This window comes from Micropterus dolomieu, linkage group LG18 (assembly GCF_021292245.1).
Source record: "Micropterus dolomieu isolate WLL.071019.BEF.003 ecotype Adirondacks linkage group LG18, ASM2129224v1, whole genome shotgun sequence".
NCBI lineage: Eukaryota > Metazoa > Chordata > Actinopteri > Centrarchiformes > Centrarchidae > Micropterus > Micropterus dolomieu.
The window spans coordinates 12,402,792-12,423,139 of record NC_060167.1 but is presented as its reverse complement, the minus strand read 5'-3'; the positions used below and the strand labels follow the sequence as shown (position 1 = coordinate 12,423,139).

Sequence of the window (20,348 nt, the reverse complement as noted above, 5' to 3'; positions counted from 1 at the left end):
GTTTAGGTAAACTGGATTTTTTACAGCTGCAACGTCCAAAATTCAATTCAATAGCTCTGATAAATCAGCTAATGCAGGAAATCAGCGTCTCAGAAAGGATCTTATCTCTTAGTGTGCAGACTTTATGTGATATCCTCTTTGGTCACACATACTATTGGGTTGGACAGTGAATTACTCCAACCCTGTGTGAGAGCTCGGCACATGACAGAGGGGTGGGGAAAGCATTGTAGGGGCTCGGCACTTTGCCTCCCACAGCCAATAAGAAGTTGACTGACCTCAACGTTTAGCACCATAGTGTCCAGATCATCCAGCTGTTTGATGTGGGCAGTCAATGAACTCAACTTTTCAGCTTCATTTTAGTTTCTGGAAACAGATGAAGTCTGAGGCCAAGGAGCCGCAGGCAACTTTTGGACTGTCACGGTGGATAAAGACCCACAGATCACTTCTGGAGTATCTGTGAAACATATGCAGCACTTTTATTTCATACATATTCAGAGAGGCTCAGTCCCATTCAATGATGTCTGCAGTGTGTTAACGTCCCTCCGAGACTGCTGTTTATCTGCAGAGTTCATCTGCAATACTGGTTCAAGAGCTCCTGCCAAAGGTAAGATCCTTGACACACACAATAAGCACATTTAACATTTGCCAGACATCACTTTAAACATAATTACTTGCATGTGTAATCTACATTTAGCTGGTTATTCATAAAAAATTTATTGCTTTGTCAGTGTTATAATAATACTAATTATGTGAGTGTGCAATTTTCCGGAGCAAATATTTAACACGCTATCTATAATTAATCAGACAAATTCACTAGATCTAATAAGTGGTATTAGAAACCTGGGGTCATAAGGCCCAGAGCATGGCTGCAGGGAGAATGAATGGAAACTGTTACGCTATGAAGTGTAGCCAAAGATGTAAAATCTCATGTTCATTGAACTTTATTCCAGCTACTGTTGTTGTGAATGTACCCATCTTAACAACTGTTTTCAAGTTATTAATTTCCATGTGGCTCACAATAAATCAAAACCAAATCAGAATCCTACAAACTAAAGAGAAGGAATATTTCCTGAAACACATTTAGTGGGGTCCCTGAATGCTCTGCTAATGTTGGTCAAGTCCAGCCACAGGGTTTCATCACTTCACATACCAAGGCCGGGATCTCAACAGTGCTGTGACTAAGTGACCTACGTTAGTCAAATTAATTCCAAGGAAAATTCAATCTTCCATTCATCCTTTAAGCAATGACACCAAATCCTGTTGTTTTTACTAATGTCCTCTGCTGAGCCCACCCTGCTTTGTCTAAGTAGGTGTGTGTTGTCAAGAGGCACTTTCAAGCCGCCCACTTTGACAGCTTTATTTAGACTTTTACAGTGTAAAGGGGGTTAGCGTTGATGCCTCTGCTCATTTGTCCACTTATTTCATTCCGCTGCCTGGCTTAAACAGATCGACTCTGCAGTTTTCATTAAATTGTTTGATACTTTTCTCTCCATTCTAGAGCCAAGTGATCAATCCTTAGTATAAAATTATCCATTTTATTCATTATTTTGGAGGTATTGCCATTTTATCTTGAGTCCTGTCTGTCTTAAGTTGTTCCTCAATTCATCATCTAACGTCAACCACTGAATTTTTCATTTTATAAAAATACAGACACCGCTGTCTCTGCTGCCAGTAAAGAACACTTCCCCAGCATACTGTCCTGTTACAGAGGCTGCTTGGTAGATGTGTGATGACTATTTACAGACAGTGAAAATCTTTCAACCGACCTTTCTTAAGTCATAATTGTGCAGGCTCTGTTTTTCACAGTGGGGAACGTGACAGGTGTGAAGGGAAATCCAGAACACCCACCTCTATTTATCAAAGGTAACAACACTTTTAGAACTGTTACACTAAACCACCATATTCAAACTTTAATGTGACCTATGTTAAAGAACAAAGATACAAAGAAAAATTAGCATTCACAAAAAAAATATGAGTTCCACTTAAGTATAAACAGTAATAGATAGAAAGTTTGCTGTTTCAAGCATTTAGCTTTACTTCAAAGCCCTTGTCAAGAAAAGGAGGTGGAGGAATGACGGCTCAGGTGTACCAGCTGATTGCTAAACAAGCCTAATGGGGTCACCGTCATTTTAAAGAAAAATGTTTAACATCATGAAAGGAATTCTTTTAAGCAACAGGGAACTTTCTAAGGAGTTTGAAACATGCGTAATAAAACTGGAAACAATGCTTATTTGGTTTCTTTCTTAGTAGAGTGATGTCAGTAGAATGTACCTTTTGTAAAGCACAAACCGGCAGTCATGACATGTTTAGTGTAGCTAGCATAAAGACTGGATACAAAGGGAATCAGCCAAGAAATAATTTCAGCATCGAACTTATCAGAAAACCACAATATGTATCTTTTTCATTCCTGTACTTGTACAGATTAAACAAATAAATTCTGTATTGCTGTATCTCATACTTTTAACAGAACAGAAACAAGCTAGGCTAACTACGCCAGCTCTGTACTCAACCAGATTGATATCAAGCTTCTCTTCTCACTTTCTGTTAACGGTTTATATATAGAAAGTTGATTTATCGAACATATCACCCATGTGTAGCCCTGTAACAATTCTACCTCCTCTTAATGATGTAAAAGCTTCAAACAGTGAACCTGCCTCTGTTATTGTTTGGAGTAATTTTGGCATCACATGCAGTGAAATCCTTGATCGTCCAATGTGAAACATGCATTATATAAAACACACAGCACTTTATGCTCAAATATGTTTATTTGATATGTGTAAAGTTAAGTTGTTACTTCTAAGTGGTTATTGTATAATTACTCCAAGTAACCCATAATGTCTGTTTGAATAAACAAGAGACATAGTTCTTATCTCTCCTCCATTACCTATTGCATCTGTAGAATAATGCAGGAGGCACATTTACAGCTGCATAGCAGCAGCTAAAATCCCAGCTCAATAACAAAAGTTCTTTAACACATTAAATATTCACTACTCGCTGCACACAACTGGCTTATCCAATACGTTTTCAGAGTACTAAACTGATTCATCAACCACATCAAGTCCTCCTTGGCTGAAAAACACTACATCATCACCCACTCCTGAGCATAGCCCTGAGCTATTGAACAGTGTGAATTCAACCAGTGTTCACGGTCTGATCGATGTTTTCTCTGGATAGTTTCCCCTGTGTAAACAATACAGTAAGTTGTTTGACTCTGCACATGGACTCTTATTCATCACCTCTAAAGTGAGACTGTAGGAGATCAGCGGGTGGGAGCTCAGTGAATACATGCAGAGAGCAATTCAAAGTAAAGCAAGGCCCAAAATTGTATCATTAATCTCATACTATTTTATAGAGTTAATATTTTTTGATAAATCTTCCCAAATACACATAAGGTATCAGCAAAGCAGGGGTTCTTGGAGGTACTTTTTCTCAATTTTGTTATTTTGTTGTATTCATTCTCATTAATTTTCTTGTTGTGAACCCACTGTTCTCAGCTCTGAAACATCTGACATTGCTCTCTTAATTGTCCATTGAAATATCAGCTGATGAAAGGCTTTATAACCATTTGCAAGACTTCTGACAAGCTTATCTGTGACAATATTGTCTTGAATAAATGTTGCTGCTGTTTTCCAGTTGATACAGAGTTGATACAAGTGTTCAGAGCTATCAGATGGAAGATACAAAGCTGAGGACAAAACATCAAGTTCAAGACAGTTTTATAATATGCATTTACTGCTGGATTAATACATATTCACTTAAGTCTTTTATTTTCAAAAAGCCAACCGTTTATTGAACAACTCTCAATCAGTGAATTGTTTTCAACATGTTTCAACAAAAACATAAAAAAGTAATCTTTCAAGAAATAAAAACTAATCAAGTAATTATCTTTGCTGTTTTGTTCTCTCCTGAACAGGTCATCATATCTGTATAACGTGTTGAAATTTGAAAAGAGGAGATTTGTGAGTGAAAATGGCGCCTGCTGTCGGTGGTCCACAAGGCTACACACCACCTGAGGGTGGCTGGGGATGGATGGTGGTGGTTGGGGCCTTCATCTCTATTGGATTCTCCTATGCATTCCCCAAGTCCATCACTGTCTTCTTTAAAGACATTGAGGTGATCTTTGACGTGTCCAGCAGCCAGGTGTCCTGGATCTCTTCCATCATGTTAGCGGTTATGTACGGTGGAGGTGAGACTGTGAAACAAAATACAACCAGCCAAATGTTGGTTTAACGTTGACATTTAGCACGCAAATAAGATTTATAGATTGAATCAATTTCTGGCTCTTAGCACAACTGTAAAAGATTTATTCCTGGAGTGTTCAGTTAAAAGTCAATCCACTGCTTTTTGATCAAATACAGACTTGCATTCAGCCTCAGTTTATCCACAAAGAGGCCACAGTTTCTCAGAATTATAGTGTGGCTTAAATCAAACATTTCATACCGAGATAAAACAATACTGTAAGTCCTCTATTGAAAGTGCAACATTATCTGTCTCTGGAGCACATGAATGAGTTTTTGCCTTTTGCTTTGAGAGTGGAAAACCACCTGGGGTTCAGTTGTGTTCCTGCACTGATGAGATGAATGAGAAGCTGGGTGATGTCACACAGGTCCGGCCAGTGAGGTGATGATAAGGCTCTATTCATGTGCGTGATATTTAATACAGAGAGAACAGAGTTCAAAGGAGCTTTCCTCGTCCCTCAAGACCGTCTGCTCTGAAATCAAAACACTGCACTTCTCTTTACTCTATCGTGTGATAAACTGGAAAAATGATGACTTAGGCATCTTTTTTTTTAATCTCAGGGAAGTTTCAGAAAAGTTGCTTTATGGTACCAAACTGATGTGAAGTAGAAAATATTACACCATATAAAACTACTTTGTATCAAATTTTCTATTCTGGCCAGAGTGGAAAATTTATTTGCAAGATCTGCAAGCAATAACATAAGTGGACTGTATTTTCTTTTGCTAGGCTAGCATTTTCATTTCATTCCATGCATAGTGTTGAACATGTTACATCTAAACAAGTCTTTATTGTATATCATATTGGTACTACATAACCTACATAAAAGAAAGTTGAGAACATCTGACTGTTAATTTGTCTCTCACCTTACAGTGTGTTAATTCTGTAGGAGCACATAAAGGCTCCAAGCTTGTGTGAGGTTACAACCTTTTTAATGGTTATAAAAGTGAACAAGTCATGAGCTACACTGGACTCAATATGCATTTTCAGGTGTAACATTGTTAATTACTGCAAATGTTTACCTGTAGATATACACAGATGAAAGCAAGTGATGCCTGGTAACTGAAAGTATGAGGAAACGTTTGTCACTGCTGTGAGTAGATGACAGCTGAGCCTGTTACTGTAGGTGTTAAACATTCTGAGCACATCAGCAGGGGAAGTTCATTAACAGCCTACTGTCGCGTACCTCTGTACTCCTTCAATTTTTGATTCATTACATTCATAATATTCTACATTGGTTTGTCTCCAACCTTTTTATTCTAACTCCCTGCAAGGCAGAAGGAAAGAACTCATTGCTAGCGTGGAGACCGCCTGCATTACAATTTAAAAACCTTTTGTCTTGCACCGTGCTGGCAAATGAGTCTGGACATCCTCTAAACAAAAACTGTCAGTTTCTATTTAGGTTCATTGGGTAGTGCAGGGATTTGGCAGGAAGGCAGAAGTGTCTTCCATGTGGGTCCTCATACTCATTTGGGCCGGTTGTTATAAGCTGTAGATGGATGTGGTGTTTTGTGACCTGAACCCTCTGTGCATTTCAGAGTGATTTTCTTTGAGAATCCAAGTGGGATTGCATATTAATAACTTAATGGACCTAGTGCACCAGGTGGCAAAATTGTAACAAAAAAAATTTACTTAAGAAGATGACAGTTATTTTAACCCCATAAACCCCCCCCCCCCCCCCCCAACAAACAAAAACAAAGAACACACGCACACTTACACACCCATCCTCCTGTCTGAACTAAGGTACTTCCGATAATCATTTCATCCATTTAAGAAGAATCCACAAACAAATCATTCCCCTGTCAATTTTTATGAATCCCTGAACCAAATAAATGAAAATTTCATTACAGCTTTCATGTTTTTTCTGACAGATCGTATTATTAATGGCATGAAAACACATCTACTGCAGTGCAGCACTTACACAAATGATTGCAGAAGTTGCTTGAATTTGCTGAGCCGCAGCTGTGGCACTAGAGCTCTCTGGTGGTTAACTATAGAACTGTGCATTGATGATTGGATAAAAATCGTCATCTTTCAGCTTCTAATATGTATATTTGTGTATTATCATTTGCTCTTCAGGTCCTATCAGCAGCATCCTGGTTAATAAATATGGCAGTCGTCCTGTTATGATGGCGGGAGGATGCCTGTCTGGAGTGGGCCTTATTGCTGCCTCTTTCTGCAACTCCGTTCAAGCACTGTACTTTTGTATTGGTGTGGTGGGAGGTACCTAATTGTAACTTTCTATATTTCTAAGTTTGCTCATGAGTCATCTATTTTTTTCCTGCGCACTGTTGCCATCTAGTGTTCCTCAAATGTAAAAACACCAAGCTATATTTTGAATCTCTGTTTAATGCTCAAATCCTTCTTTGTCAACTCTACAGATTCCAGATACACTTACACAAAAAATTGATTCTTTCAGGTTTGGGATTGGCCTTCAACCTCAACCCTGCCCTCACTATGATTGGAAAGTACTTCTACAAAAGGCGGCCTATTGCCAATGGAATTGCCATGGCTGGAAGCCCTGTCTTTCTCTCCACCATGGCTCCTATAAACACCTTGCTATTTGACCGCTTTGGCTGGAGAGGAAGTTTCTTGATCCTGGGTGGTTTGCTCCTCAATTGCTGTGTCGCTGGTTCCCTCATGCGGCCTATAGGACCAAAACCCAAACCTGTAGAGAAGACCACAGAGAGGAGGACTGTAGCGCAGACCATTAACAGCTTTATCGACCTTTCTTTGTTCAAGAACCGTGGCTTTTTGCTTTATATTATGGGCAATATTATCATGTTTTTTGGTCTCTTTCCACCACTGGTGTTCCTCAGTAATTTTGCAAAGAGTAAAGACATCCCTAAAGACAAGGCGGCTTTCTTATTGTCTGTGCTGGCTTTTGTCGACATGGTTGCCCGGCCCTCAATGGGCATCGTGGCTAACACAAAGTGGGTCCGGCCCAGAATACAGTACTTCTTTGCTGCCTCTGTGCTGTACAATGGTGTTTGCCACATTCTAGCACCAATATCCGTGGACTACACAGGCTTTGTGATTTATGCCATCTTCTTTGGGTTTGCTTTTGGCTGGCTGAGTTCAGTGCTGTTTGAGACCTTGATGGACCTAGTGGGAACCCAGCGCTTCTCCAGTGCTGTTGGACTGGTCACTATTGTGGAGTGTGGTCCTGTATTGGTAGGGCCCCCTTTGCTTGGTGAGTACATCACCCTTGGGACTTGGAAGTTCACAGTCACCAATTGTTATTTATTTCTGTGTAGTTTACCCCAGCTTAATGTTGAGAGTGACTACAAATTATACAATGGGACTCTTTTTGTCTTCACAGGGAAGTTCAAAGACATCTATCACGATTACAAGTACACATACCAGGGCTGTGGGATCCTCCTCATTGTCTCCAGTGTCTTCCTGTTTGCAGGGATGGGATACAACTATCGAATGCTGGCCAAAGAGAAAAAAGAGGAGGAGAAGAGGTCTAAGGTGGGATGTAGAGAACAAAGGTCCAACAGGGTCAATGCTGCCAAAGAGGTGGCAGAGGAAGGGAACACCGAAGACACTGTCTAATATTCTGTATTATGCTCATTTCAAGTTCATTTTTTTGTCTGTGAGGTGTATATATGCAAACTATTTACGCACCTATTAAAGCCCTTTAAACTAGAATGAACAATCCACATAAAATACCTCTAATATTCTTATAGGATTGTCAAGTTTGCTTAGCCTTTTATGCCACTTATATTGTTATATTATGGTATTGTAAAAAAAAAAAAAATATCTCAGATGGTATCAACTCTTTCTACAGCACATCATTTATAGTATTTCATCCTTCTAAAATGTACCATCAGATAATTAAAATATATTTTTCAATGGAGGAACATGCAAAGTGCAGCTCTCCATTTTTTCAACATGAATGCAAATATTCTCTATGAGCATCTCTATGTGCATACTTATAGTAGTCACCTCATTTTGCCTGCAACACCACATGTATAGACTTTTTCCTGTTTACAAGGACTGTGCAATTTTGGAAGGTTTGAAAACATCCTGTGCCACTTTCACTTTGTATGTTCTAGTCAAATATATTCATACTTATTCTCAATTTCTATTTTAAACATGTTTTGCTGTTCCATTTTTGATGAGTATCAATAATTCTGTATTAAACCTTGTTGCATAGCTTTGTGTACTGACATGATAAGACAATGTGCCACTGAGTTACTGTGTATGGAAACGTGTCAGAAAATCAAATAAACTAATCTGACAAGAATACAAATGCCGCTGTTTCATTTGTTTATATTTCCAATAAATCTGAGATCAGAAAAATGTTAGTTCTTGAGTATTTGAAATGCAATAACACTGTTTTTCTAAAAAAAACTACACCGGTATCATGTACTTTATCTTTTATTAAGCAGACTGAAGGGAGTGCATTATTAGATTTACTGTATAGTAATCTGTGGCACTTATAAGACAAATGCCTTCACTGCATCAACTCATTTGATTTTAATTATGCGCTTGCCATTTTATAACAACCACAGTCAAAAATAATAACAGACCTTCTCACACAATACTAAGTAGGCTTAATAGAATATTGGCTAGACAATAATAACCTGATATTATTTTTCCACTGGCTAAACATGTGCAAAACTGACACAAATCAGTGACATACTGCTCATTAAACCAGCAGATAAAATATGCAAACTAAGCCTTCAAAATTAAACATGAAGCAATGTTCTGTACTAAACAGCATGTCATGCTTTTTCCATCTGAGAAATTTTCAAAGATTAGATCTGTACTGAATTTCTAGGACATGGAGAGGATTGCATATGTTTATTTAATTTTGCCTTGAATAATACATGACCTGTTCATATGCCCTAACCAAAGAGGAGGCGGAACCAAGGAGCACCAATGTGTTTTATGATATCATTCATCATGACTCAGGAACCTCTTCTATTTATTTAAGGCCATTTAAGGAACAAGTACTTAGATTATTTACTTCAGTAGCAATACCACAGTGTAGAAAAAGTCATGCAAGTAAAAGTACAAACGTATTTGAATCAAAATATACTTTACTAAAAGTAAAAGTACTCATTATGCCGAATGGCCCATTTCAGAAGAATATTGTAATTATTGATGCAGTTATGTGTAGTTGCAGCTGGTAAAGGTGGGGCTAACTTTAACAAATGTACGGGTTGTTTAATCTATAATGAAACATCATAATTAATTATATTTTATATTACTAATCTGAATCTGGAAAGTAACTACAGCTGTCAAATAAATGTTGAGGGAAAAAAGCACAATATTTCCCTAAGAAATCTAGTTGAGTATAAGTATGAAGTACCTCAAAAGGACTCAAGTAAATTTACTATTACTTTCCCCCAGTGCTTAAGGCTTTATGCATTACTTTCTAGTTAAATATGGCCAAACTCTTAGTCTTCTTTCTGAATTTATGAACCTGCAAGTCTCATTGTTGTCTGAAAGGCTTGGGCTCCAGCGGCAGTGTCTTCTACTTTTCTTAACCTTACATGTTTTGTTAAATAACATGTTAGGGGGTAATAATAAAGCCGCACATATTATCAGTTACCAGCTTCTCAACGTCCATGCATGTGTACTTTGATCTAATTATTTATTTTGCGGCCCATGGGTCCGTTATCAGACAAACAAGACCTACCTAACAGCGGCATTCATGTCTTTTGTCCTACAACCACCTCACCACTAAACATCTACCTCTACATGTCATAAGTTAAAAGGAAACATGTCAAATGACATTGACATGATAAATGGCATTTAAAAAGTAAGTTTGTGCTCTTAGCTGTCCGATAATGGATGTAATCTTACTGGTAGCCGTTACACAAAGTTTGAATTAACCGTTAACGTCATGTTATTCAACAGGAGAATTGTTGCTCGCGCCGGCAGACGTTCGTCAGCTTAAAGGAGATAACGTTTTGTTTGACCAGGTCATAGACAGTAAATGCTTGAAACTTTAAGTTACCAACAATATGTAAGTTAAGTAACCTGGCTGTTACGTAACTTTAAAATGTTTTTGCCTAGTAGCTATCTTGTAAATGTTTAGGGGGAATTAGTGCTAACGTTAAGTAAGCTAACGTCAAGTGACACCGGTTGATAGCTAACGTTAAGTTAACGTTATAAGTTAAACTGAATTTATTAGCGAGCTAATTCGTTAACCTAGCCAACAGCTAACGTTAAGGTAACGTCAGGTCAATGGGTTAAATGAAATAATGTAAAGGTTGTCTTACATTACCTCTCATACTCTGTTACAAAAAAATGTATCCCTCTTGATAAAGTCGTAACGCTAATTGTACCACTTATAAATTGATAAATAACCTGGATTTTACCTTAAAGCTGTGTCAATGTGTCCATTTCAGGATGGAGAGAGACCGGGGTTTTAACTTCAAACTGTTGGTACCGCCTAGGGTCAATAGTGGACAGGTGTCTGCTGTTCGACCTCAGGAATTAGTTGAGAGCTGTGGTGATTTCATGAATACATTGCAGCAGGTAAGTGATATCAGCAAATAGTTAACCAACAGCAGCGTTAAATGGTGATGAATAAAGTAAATGCAAAACACTTCGACGCTAGCTCAGCACTAACATCATCTGCAGCACAATTATTAGCCAAGTTTTTACCAGCAATGAAATTCTTAACCATACTTTTCGCGCACGTATGTGCATTGTTTTCCTTGTTGTAAGCTAAAAACATTACTGCATGGTGGCAGCTGTAGTCTAAGAGGCAGTAATCATTAAAATAAATCGTGACGAAGCATAATTGCTGTTTTCCCTTAGGGGTACAGTAAATGTTTTGACAAAGAGCAGAGCATGCCTTTCCCTAATTCAGGCATGGTTGCACCAACGAGACAAGGTATTGTATATTAAACAACACTGGCTACATAATTTCAGCACATAAAGTTGGCAACTATCATAAACCTTATGATATATGAATTAATTATTGTCTCTCCTCATAAGACTTTGCCAAGATGAAAGTCGTGCCACCAATGGAGAAAGATGAGGTAACATTTTCATTGTTCAAAAACCTGAAGCATGAATAGGATAGAATTGGCCTTTGCAACATGTTTGTTCTGAAGTGTGTCAGTTTACTTCCCATCATTGTGAATATCTCCCAGAACAATGGCAATCCAGTACAGCTTTACTCCAAGCTGTTTGATGAAGTTGAGAAAATTAAGTGTTGGAAGGTCAAAGTTGACTCTGACACTATGCAAAAGGAAAGGAGACTCCAAGAAAACAAAAGAACAATAGAAACTCAGCGCAAAGCCATTCAAGACCTGCAGGTGGTGTGCTTCAGTGACACATTTCTTTGTCTCTGTCTCTGTCCGTCTCTCTCCCTCTCTCTCTCATTAAAGCATTGATCATGTTAGTACAGTGTATTCTGACACCCTTTGTAGTTAATCTATTGTGCGTGTTCTGTCTTTACAGTTTGGAAATGAAAGTCTCAGCATAAAGCTGGAGGAACAGATCAGTGAAAATGAGGATTTAAGGAACAAGTATGGGTTTATTCTCTGAAACACTCTAAATGTGCTTTGTAATTTGGTCTCTTTTTAAATGTCAATGTTTACATTTTTAACAGAAACAATGGAACAAGGAACTTGTGTAATATACTCAAAGATACTTTTCAGCGGTCAGCTGAGAAAATGCATTTATGTAAGTAAAAATGCTTTAAATTTTCTGCCCAAATATGCCCAGCCATATCATTAAGGTGTATAAAACAATTACAAATTACTGAATGTTTTAAAACCAGTTTTTACATTTTGCAGTTGAATCCGAAAGAGAAGAAACACATCACCTCTTTATGGAAAATAGTGAGAGTATTCAGGTAAAACACCTCTAAATCTATATCATAATGCAGTATTTACTTATTAAAAAGAATCTGTTGGACATGAGTTAGTAAAACAGTAGGACATGGTTTGATGGTCAGTTTACAAGTAACTTTTTTTCTGTAGAAACTGATGGCAGCATTCGAAAGCCTTCGTGTTCGAGCAGAAGCTGATCAACAAGAGATGCAGAAAGGTTGTTTTTTGTATGTGTATGACTACTAGGCTTTTCACTACAGTAGCTCCAAATCTTCAGATGTAATAATCAGTCAGAAATAATATGAAGAAGGAAGATTAATGAGCAAAATAGCATGTCCACTAGCAAGAGAATTAACTCTTCAGTCTTTTTCTAGTCAAAGCGGACTTGCTGCAATTTGAAGATCTAAAAGAGAACTATCGTCAAGAATACAACATGAAAGGGGAAGAGGTTAGTAAAATAAAACTCTCTTAATGTAACTACAAGTGTCAAAACAGACCGCTTAAGGATTAACACTGCATTTATAGGTTGCAGTTCTTCAAACACAACTTACAGTTAAAGAAAATGAACTACAAAAAATCCTGGTTGATTTCCATGAAGCCCAGAAGCACTGCAAACAGCTTCAAGAAGCAACAAGTAAGATCAAGATTAGATTTCAAGATCTAACTCATGCTCATATGTTTATTTTTACATACAAAAAGAAGATTTGATAAACTTTGTTTCAAAACAAAACAATAGTGTTGTGGTGATTGTCAATTCTTTTGTTAAACCACATTCAACAAAGTTTTGATACACATTCCCAATGCAAATGTTCAATGAGCACTTTAATTGAAAAATGATAAAGTAGCAGTGACTATTCATTTGGTAAGCATTATGAATTAATTAATGGTTTGATCTTATATTTTACATCAGACTCAACAAACAAGTAAATAGCTGAACTTGTGAAAATGACACTAAACATGAAGAAAATAGTACTTTGTATAAAATGATTATTGTAGTTGGTTATTTTTTCTCCAATGTAAGGTCAGTGAGCAGTATTACTGCACTTTGTTATTTGAAGGAAAACTAGAGAAGGATGATATCATTAAATATTTACAAACTTTACAGATGAACAATATGAACTTCTCAAAAGCTCAAAAACTGAGCAGGAGTGCCTTCTTCAAAAACTGCAGAAAGCAGAGCAGCGATGTAAAGAAACTGAGGTGAGTGTGTTGAGATTCTTGTCATTTTCAGTAAAACTGTTCTGTGCTGCTGTGCTTCTGTCTGCTTTGATTAAAATGTTTTCTTTCCTTCAGAAAAATCGTGAAGCTGTTGCTGCAATGCTGGAACAAAGTAAAGAAGAATTTACAGAGTTGATTCAAAGCAAAGACTTAAACTTGCTGGAACTCAGCAGAGTTAAAAATCAACAAGCAGAGAAGCTGGAGCAGATTCAGACAACCATTCAGGAGCTACAGAATTCACTAGCCTTAGAGATACAGAGGTATAATGAACTCCTGAATATTCATAGCATTTTCCTGACCAAAGGCAAATCTTCTTCATACTGTAATGTTCATGTTGTGTCATTTTCAAGGGCCAAGGAACTAGAGGATAAACTCATGGCAAACAAGAAGGAACTTGAATTAAGAAACACACTTTTAGGTAAACCTCCCTGAGTGAAATGTCTAGATATTTTCATTAAATGCTCTGACAAGCTGAAAGAAAATGTTTTAATCAACAGGAGAGACCGTGGAGCAGTGTGCAAAGAAAGATGGAAAGATCAAAATCCTCGAAGAGGAACTTGTAAGGATGCATTTTTGATTTTCTACAGGAATGTATTCTTTGTTTCTCAACCATTCATTGTAGTCCAAACACTATAGAAGACGACTTGTAGACACTCACATTGTGCTGCTGTTGTTCTTAGGACAAAAAATCCAAATCTATTGAGTCTCTGAAAGGTAAGATTGACGTCACTGAAGTCAGAGTGAAGGAACTGACAGCCGAGCTTTCAAGGAAAAAAGAAGAAACCCAGCTATTTCAGGTGATTCAAATAGATGCTTATATCTCAGAGGGAAAGGGGATGTTTATACAGATATTCTAATACAGATACCTAAAAATGTATGCCCTAGATAACATTTTTTACTAAAACAGAATAAAGTAGAGATCGCCTTTGCTGAAAATGATCTACTGAAGAAGGCATATGAAACTGCTGAAAAGGCACAAGAAGATTTAAAGGAGAGGTCCACAGTGACAGAGGTTTTTACATGATTGTCTTGCTGGACTCATCTCACCCACTGTGGAGATATTGTTTGGGAAAATATTTTTATAATGAAAAACATTCAGTAATATGGTGTATTAAATGCAAGACATAGCTTCTCTGTATAATGTTTTAAATACCCTCAGATCAAAGTGCAGGAGCTGGAGAGACAATTGTTTACTGAAATAAAGAAAAATAAAGAACAAACCTTTCAGACGGAGCAACTAAGGAAGGACATCACACAGCATGAGTGAGTTCTTAATAGCTATTGTTCCATAATATTAGCCTATAGAATATAATAATAAACTATTTTTAATCTTAATGTCTGTGTTTGATTTATGTTATTTTTAAGAGTAAAGTACAAAGAACTATTATCCAACTTTAACGAGCTCCAGTCTGAGAAGGCAGCCATTCAGAAGCAGTTGGAGAGTGGATCTTATAATGTGCAAGCTATTGAGGTAAACATGAAGGTCAGAATGATCAAATCAATTGTGATAGATTGTTTTCATGTGTACAGTAGTTGTTTGTTTTGTATTACATATAAATGACACATTTTATCTTATCAGGTGAGTGAGGAGAAGGCTGTGAAGCTCACAAGAGAAATTCAAAGACTGGAAGAAGAAAACCAGTGTTTACGGTGAGTTTGCACTTCAAAGAGGTAAAGAGGTTTGACATTTTGCAATTTTTGAGATTTAGATTTTTGAATTTTCATTAAATAGAGAGGAAGTAAACTCCATTCAAACCAAAATCCAAGACAAATATCAGGAAACTGAGACTCTACAGAAGAAAACTGAACATAATGTAAGTATGCCAACTAAAGCAATTATCAATAAAAACACAACATGCCTTTTGTTCTGAACGTGTTAAACAATTACCCACTTATTTGTGCCTTTTCTGTATAGTGTGAACATCTGCAGAAGGAAATTAAAGAAAAAGAAAAACACATCAAAGCCGTGGAAACAAAGGTAATTGAAAAACTTGTGGAAAAAAGTGCTGTTATTATTGTTGCTCATTTTCGGGAAGTAACAAGAACTTGTTTGGTTTGTAGCTGTGCAATCTCAGGAAAAAAATTGAAATGAAACTTAAAGCCCAGGAGGAATACCAGAAAGAGGTTTGTGATGACAATGAAACTGTAGATAAACAATACTTGCAATGAGGTTGTTATTTATTCAGCTTACATTTAATTTTTATATTTTCAGAATAAAGTGCTTAAGAAACAAATAGCAAAGGAGATTGCAAAATCCAGTCAACTTGAAATTGTGGTATGGTGATGTTTTTTTAAATCTTCCAGTTGTTAATATTGATATAAAACAACAAAAACTAATAAGTATAACCCTGTTAAATGTAGATGGTTGTTTTTGTGTTTAGGTCAACAGTCTTCACGAGGAGTCCAAGAGCCTTAAAAGACTGAATGAGAAAGACCATCAGAAAATGCTTAAGGATCTTGAGTCCAAATCAACCTTTGCAGCAGAACTCGAGAATGAGGTAACTTATATAATGTTAGGATAAAGACCACATTTTTAACTCCACAGAACAAACAACTAAGAATAAAAACACCTTGTCCTGCAGGTACAAAAGATCAAATTAACAGCAGCAGAGGCCATCAAGAACAAGGAAGACACAGAACTCAAGTGTCAACAGAAGATAGCTGATATGGTCGCATTGATGGAAAAACACAAAGTAAGATCATCATAAAGTATGTATTTTGCTGTATGAAACTGGTTTTGTAAAAACACATGCTGCACTGGAAAGATCTTGATTTGTTTTCAACAGAGCCAGTACGATCGGATGGTTGAAGAAAAGGATGCGGAGCTTGATGAGAACAAGAAGAAAGAGATGGAGACTGTTTCCCATAGGAAATTCTTGGTATGAAATTCCAAATTAATGTTTATTAAAGTATATAAAACAATTATAAAATAAATAAATTTTAAACATTGCCAAATTTATATATATTCTTAAAATCAGGAGTTGGCTCTCGAGAAGCATAAGACAGATAATGATCAGCTGAAGCAACAGCTGAAGGCAGCAGTGACGGAGAAGGTGTGTCCTTTTGGCTTTTTACTGAAACAGGTTGTACTTCAGAGAAACGATCTATTCTTAGATAAACACTTTTCATTGCTATTAGGAAAACCTGGAGAAGGAGCTAACTGATTTGAAGAAAGAAATGTCATCAGTCAAAATCTCACTGACTCAACTGTCAGAAGCATCAAACAAGCAGGTACAAAATCTGTACATCATCAAATAGGCTACAGTGTGGTTTGTCTTCACTAGTACTTAACCAAGAACACCTCTTTAAAATTCTAGTCGCCTGCCTCCAACAACAACCAACAGACTCCAAAAGAGAGCTCTTCAAAGAGACACGTGTTTGACTTCTCCAAGAGCAGGAAAACACCCTCCTACAGCAAAGATGATGGAAATACTGCACTTATAAAGAAAACTGTGAGTTTAATCTACCAAATGTTTTTAGACCGATAGAGCAATTTGTCTCATTTCAGCACTGTTTAATTTTTGCGGTGAGTTTGAAATTCAAGAAAGGTTAAGTAAAAATACTTTGGACATTGTGTATTTAGTCACCTGTTAGTCCCATTCAGACCATTCTCCCATCAGGGATGCCAGCTTATAACCTTTCAACAGTATTTGTGTTTTTCATTGAGACTTACTGTCCATTATTCACATAAACTGTGTGTGTAGAAGATAAAAAAGCGAGGTGTTTTGTCAACAGTGAATGAATGCAGTGTGAGCGTGTAACTGCTGGTTATTATTGAAATGCTTGTACGATTTTCTATTCTATTCTCTATGTCTAATGTAGCATTCATATTAACTCGTTCATTCCACTCTCATATTGACTTTTCATCATAGGAAATTCACAATGAAGACCTGAAAAACCCAAAAAATATTACCAACAGGGTTGGCGGAACATCAAAGATCAAAGTAATATACAGTATCATTTTGACATTTTCCAAAATGAATAAAAATATGAATGCCATTTGCTGACATTTACTCTTTGAATTCCCTTACAGTCCTACAGAATACGAACACCCCCTTCTGAAAAGGCGGCACGCTGGGCGAAGAGCACCATAGAGCTTGATCCAAAGTCTGACAGCTCTGATCAAAATGATCTCTTGGTGAGTTTTATTTTCATTGGTTGATGGAATCTTTGTTAAAAGTATACAGTATCACAAACTGTGTTGGTGGTGTTCATTTGATCATTTGTGCAAGATTGCCAGAAGAACTGATTTGGCCTTTTGTTTCTCTTCTTGACAGAGCTTTGCAAGTGCACCCACACCCAATTTGTCTGCTCCACTCTACAAACGCAACATCCTTAAAAAGGTAACATGGCCACAGTGGTGCAGTGCTATTTGAAAATTATATGTATGCATGTTATGCGTGGACAAAGAAGAAAAAGTCCCTGGTAATTTTTATTTAATATTATAAAAAATAAAGTTACAAATGATTTCAGATCCAGAGCCCTGTCACTCATAAATCACCAGGGAACTCCTTGAAGCTAGCTGCAATGAAAAGGATGAGAGATGCTGGTTGGACTGCTGTTACTGGTGGGGACAAAAAAAAGAAGAAGACCAATGAGAAGATATTTGGATAAATAGTGCCGGTAAAGGTCAGATAAAGAGTGATAAAAACAGCATTAGACAGATTTTGGTGTTCATATTCCAACTTTCATAACATGCATATAGTACTGTTAGGGATCAAAAAGGCAAATGTATTTTTTAACATGCTTATATGGTTTTGTTATGGATCAGCTAAAAAGTAGAAATAGTAAAACAGTAGAAATATTTAAGTATTCATACTCCAGCTTGTTTAGCAAGTTTTTGGTTGGGGTTCTGAGGTAACTTTTAAGTGACTTTTAAGAGTGTTGAATCACCCTCTATGCTTTAAGTACTGAGAAGAAAAAAATCTGTTTGTTGTAGTGCTGTTTTATGGAATTATTTATCCTTACTGGTATTCACATGAAATCTCATTCATTCTGCATATGTGTATAACATTGATGTGGGAAAAGGTGTAGTTGTTATGTATTACTATCTAAATATATTTACCGTAATATATTTATGTATCTTAGTATTGGCAGTGATATAAGTAAAAGTGATGTTCAAATCAATCAGCATTGTCCTTGTTTAAATGTTCTGCCCATCATCATTTTCTCTTCCTCCCATTAGCCTCTCATGAAGATTTATAATTTCACAGGGGTGAAATTTCCATCTTGAAATTGCACTAATTGGGAGATGAAGAAAATTGGTTTTGTCCATGCCTATCGAGCAGCAAAGGACCTCTCTCTCCTTAATGAAGGAACTCAAGACGGAATTGAGATTGGTCTGCTGGGACTGTTGGTACATTGTCGTATATTGGGTGACCATCATAAAGTCCTCCAGAAATTACAAGTGTGTCATCGTCTGCCACAAATGCATCTGTTGAAAATTAAAAAGGCAGTTTTAACTGCTGATAATAAACAAAATAGTTTGTACTGATTGTATGATGAAGGGGAACTCCTTACCTGTGTCCTCAGTGTTGTCAAGAGGCTGATGGAAGTATTGGATTTTGTGTTTGCATCTGTGGTACATGAACACAACCAATGTCGTAGCAAACACTCCAAGTACAACGCTGAAGAGAATAGTCATATTCCTTTCTGAAATGTTTAGTCCCAAACCTAGTAACACAGGAAAAAGAAGAAATTAAAGCCATTCACTTGAGTTAAGTTTCAACATACAATAAGCAGTTAAATCATTTATAAAACAAGAAGCCTGATGCTTACCTTGTGTGGTTCTGTCCATTATATCTGCAGTTGTGTTGACAGTGTGAGATGAATTTGAAGTAATTACTGTAGTAACAGGTGTACTTATGTAGCCTTCTGTGGTCTGCTTTGCTGGCGTTGTACGTGCAGTAAATGTTGAAGTGGGAGTGCCAGTTGTAGTCATCACTGATGTACTATTTGTTAGAGAAGTCATGATGGTTGTTGACTGAGAAGTCTGGAAATGACTTGTGCTCTCAGTTGTAGTTGCTGTAGTTTCGCTGAATGTTTCATTCTGCCGTGTCGTGCTGGTAAATGCCGTGGTGCTCTCAGTCAGGTTTGAGATAACAGTTACATGTGCAGTTGAGTTAGATGGGGTTACCACTGTAGTCGTGTGTGTCAGGTTGAAGTCAGGGTTTGTTATTGTAGGTGTGGTAGTCAAATTCCTATTTTCTGTTTGTGCCACAGCAATAGACAGGGCCATGAGGTAACAAGCCAGGGTAGCAAAGATTGTATCCATGACCATGAAGTACTGTACTGGGAAACAAAACATGGGCTGAATTACACTGTGAAATCGGTTTCCCATATCCTAGTTATATTCAGTTTAAACCTAAAGTCTGAGCCCTTGACTATCAAACACAGTGAAAACAATACCTTAAACATGGCGTATGACCTTTTTGTAAGTAGGTCATATGCAGTGCATTTTTAGAGATCACATCAGTAGATCTGCTGCAGGAAATGACTTCATACATACTAAACACGACTGTACACGCACAAAGAAAATACATGATTGGCTACCAACTCTGATCTTTTGTTGTTACGTCGATGGAAACTTTATTAATCTCCCTCCCATGTAAAAGCTTGACTAAGTCCAAACACTGATAAAGAAGTTACCTTTGCTGAACGTATTGCTGTAGACTTAAAACTCAGGCTCACCTTGTTTTGTTAGTAGTGAAAACAGCAACTTAGTTCAGTTCCCCAGCAGCAAGTCTGCCTCCATGTCGCGTCTCACTCTACTTCCTACAAACCTGTAACGGCTCAAGGGTTGATATGCTGACATAGTAGCAGGTAAAAGTGGGCAGGTCAGTGCTTTCTAAACTTCCTCTATTGTATGTTGCCAGGGAGACAAGACAGTTAATACCTAGACTAAATCTCTCTCTCTCTCTCTCTCTCTCTCTCTCTCTCTCTCTCTCTCTCTCTCTCTCTCTCTCTCTCTCTCTCTCTCTCTCTCTCTCTCTCTCTCTCCTCTCATATATATGAAATTTTTTTCCTTTTTACCTTTATTTATTCAGGGGAGCTTCACTTAGAGGAAGTCTTTCTGTGTTTTCAGTCAAC

At 37.2% G+C, this 20,348-nt stretch overlaps 3 protein-coding genes and 1 long non-coding RNA gene across 15 annotated transcripts; 2 read left to right on the top strand and 2 right to left on the bottom strand.

The window, feature by feature from the left end:
• Nucleotides 1–286: 286 nt before the first annotated feature.
• Nucleotides 287–8,482, top strand: slc16a1a (solute carrier family 16 member 1a). The gene is made up of 6 exons (XM_046076298.1): nucleotides 287–604; nucleotides 1,807–1,863; nucleotides 3,914–4,186; nucleotides 6,316–6,459; nucleotides 6,656–7,429; nucleotides 7,559–8,482. Exons 3-6 carry the CDS (start codon nucleotides 3,970–3,972, stop codon nucleotides 7,792–7,794), a joined length of 1,371 nt encoding a protein of 456 aa, XP_045932254.1. The 5' UTR covers nucleotides 287–604; nucleotides 1,807–1,863; nucleotides 3,914–3,969; the 3' UTR covers nucleotides 7,795–8,482.
• LOC123987418 lies at nucleotides 3,700–10,817 on the bottom strand. The gene is made up of 4 exons (XR_006829123.1): nucleotides 10,575–10,817; nucleotides 7,600–7,671; nucleotides 6,792–6,904; nucleotides 3,700–4,192 (listed from the first exon to the last, which is right to left on the bottom strand). It is a non-coding gene; the product is annotated as an uncharacterized LOC123987418 (long non-coding RNA).
• sycp1 (synaptonemal complex protein 1) lies at nucleotides 9,897–18,758 on the top strand. 9 transcript variants are annotated; one of them, XM_046076288.1, is made up of 35 exons: nucleotides 9,897–10,012; nucleotides 10,605–10,734; nucleotides 11,020–11,095; nucleotides 11,200–11,243; nucleotides 11,358–11,522; nucleotides 11,668–11,735; nucleotides 11,819–11,892; nucleotides 12,006–12,064; nucleotides 12,192–12,258; nucleotides 12,416–12,489; nucleotides 12,567–12,675; nucleotides 13,147–13,241; nucleotides 13,335–13,519; nucleotides 13,610–13,677; nucleotides 13,757–13,818; nucleotides 13,940–14,056; nucleotides 14,167–14,271; nucleotides 14,419–14,522; nucleotides 14,625–14,742; nucleotides 14,839–14,909; nucleotides 14,992–15,073; nucleotides 15,175–15,237; nucleotides 15,321–15,383; nucleotides 15,472–15,534; nucleotides 15,641–15,757; nucleotides 15,842–15,952; nucleotides 16,046–16,138; nucleotides 16,238–16,312; nucleotides 16,398–16,490; nucleotides 16,577–16,711; nucleotides 17,132–17,203; nucleotides 17,293–17,397; nucleotides 17,537–17,602; nucleotides 17,733–17,882; nucleotides 18,473–18,758. In XM_046076288.1, exons 1-34 carry the CDS (start codon nucleotides 9,999–10,001, stop codon nucleotides 17,871–17,873), a joined length of 3,084 nt encoding a protein of 1,027 aa, XP_045932244.1. In that variant the 5' UTR covers nucleotides 9,897–9,998; the 3' UTR covers nucleotides 17,874–17,882; nucleotides 18,473–18,758. The 9 variants fall into 9 exon arrangements, with proteins under 9 accessions (XP_045932244.1, XP_045932243.1, XP_045932242.1 ...); XM_046076287.1 differs by having other exon boundaries at nucleotides 17,733–17,888; XM_046076286.1 differs by having other exon boundaries at nucleotides 17,733–17,888; nucleotides 18,445–18,758.
• Nucleotides 16,863–20,147, bottom strand: si:ch211-105j21.9 (sialomucin core protein 24-like). 4 transcript variants are annotated; one of them, XM_046076295.1, is made up of 4 exons: nucleotides 19,950–20,147; nucleotides 19,038–19,550; nucleotides 18,780–18,932; nucleotides 16,863–18,693 (listed from the first exon to the last, which is right to left on the bottom strand). In XM_046076295.1, the coding sequence occupies exons 2-4, from the start codon at nucleotides 19,537–19,539 to the stop codon at nucleotides 18,566–18,568; spliced, it is 783 nt and encodes a 260-aa protein (XP_045932251.1). In that variant the 5' UTR covers nucleotides 19,540–19,550; nucleotides 19,950–20,147; the 3' UTR covers nucleotides 16,863–18,565. The 4 variants fall into 4 exon arrangements, with proteins under 4 accessions (XP_045932251.1, XP_045932252.1, XP_045932250.1 ...); XM_046076296.1 differs by having other exon boundaries at nucleotides 19,038–19,545; XM_046076294.1 differs by lacking the exon at nucleotides 19,950–20,147 and having other exon boundaries at nucleotides 19,038–19,695.
• Nucleotides 20,148–20,348: the final 201 nt, after the last annotated feature.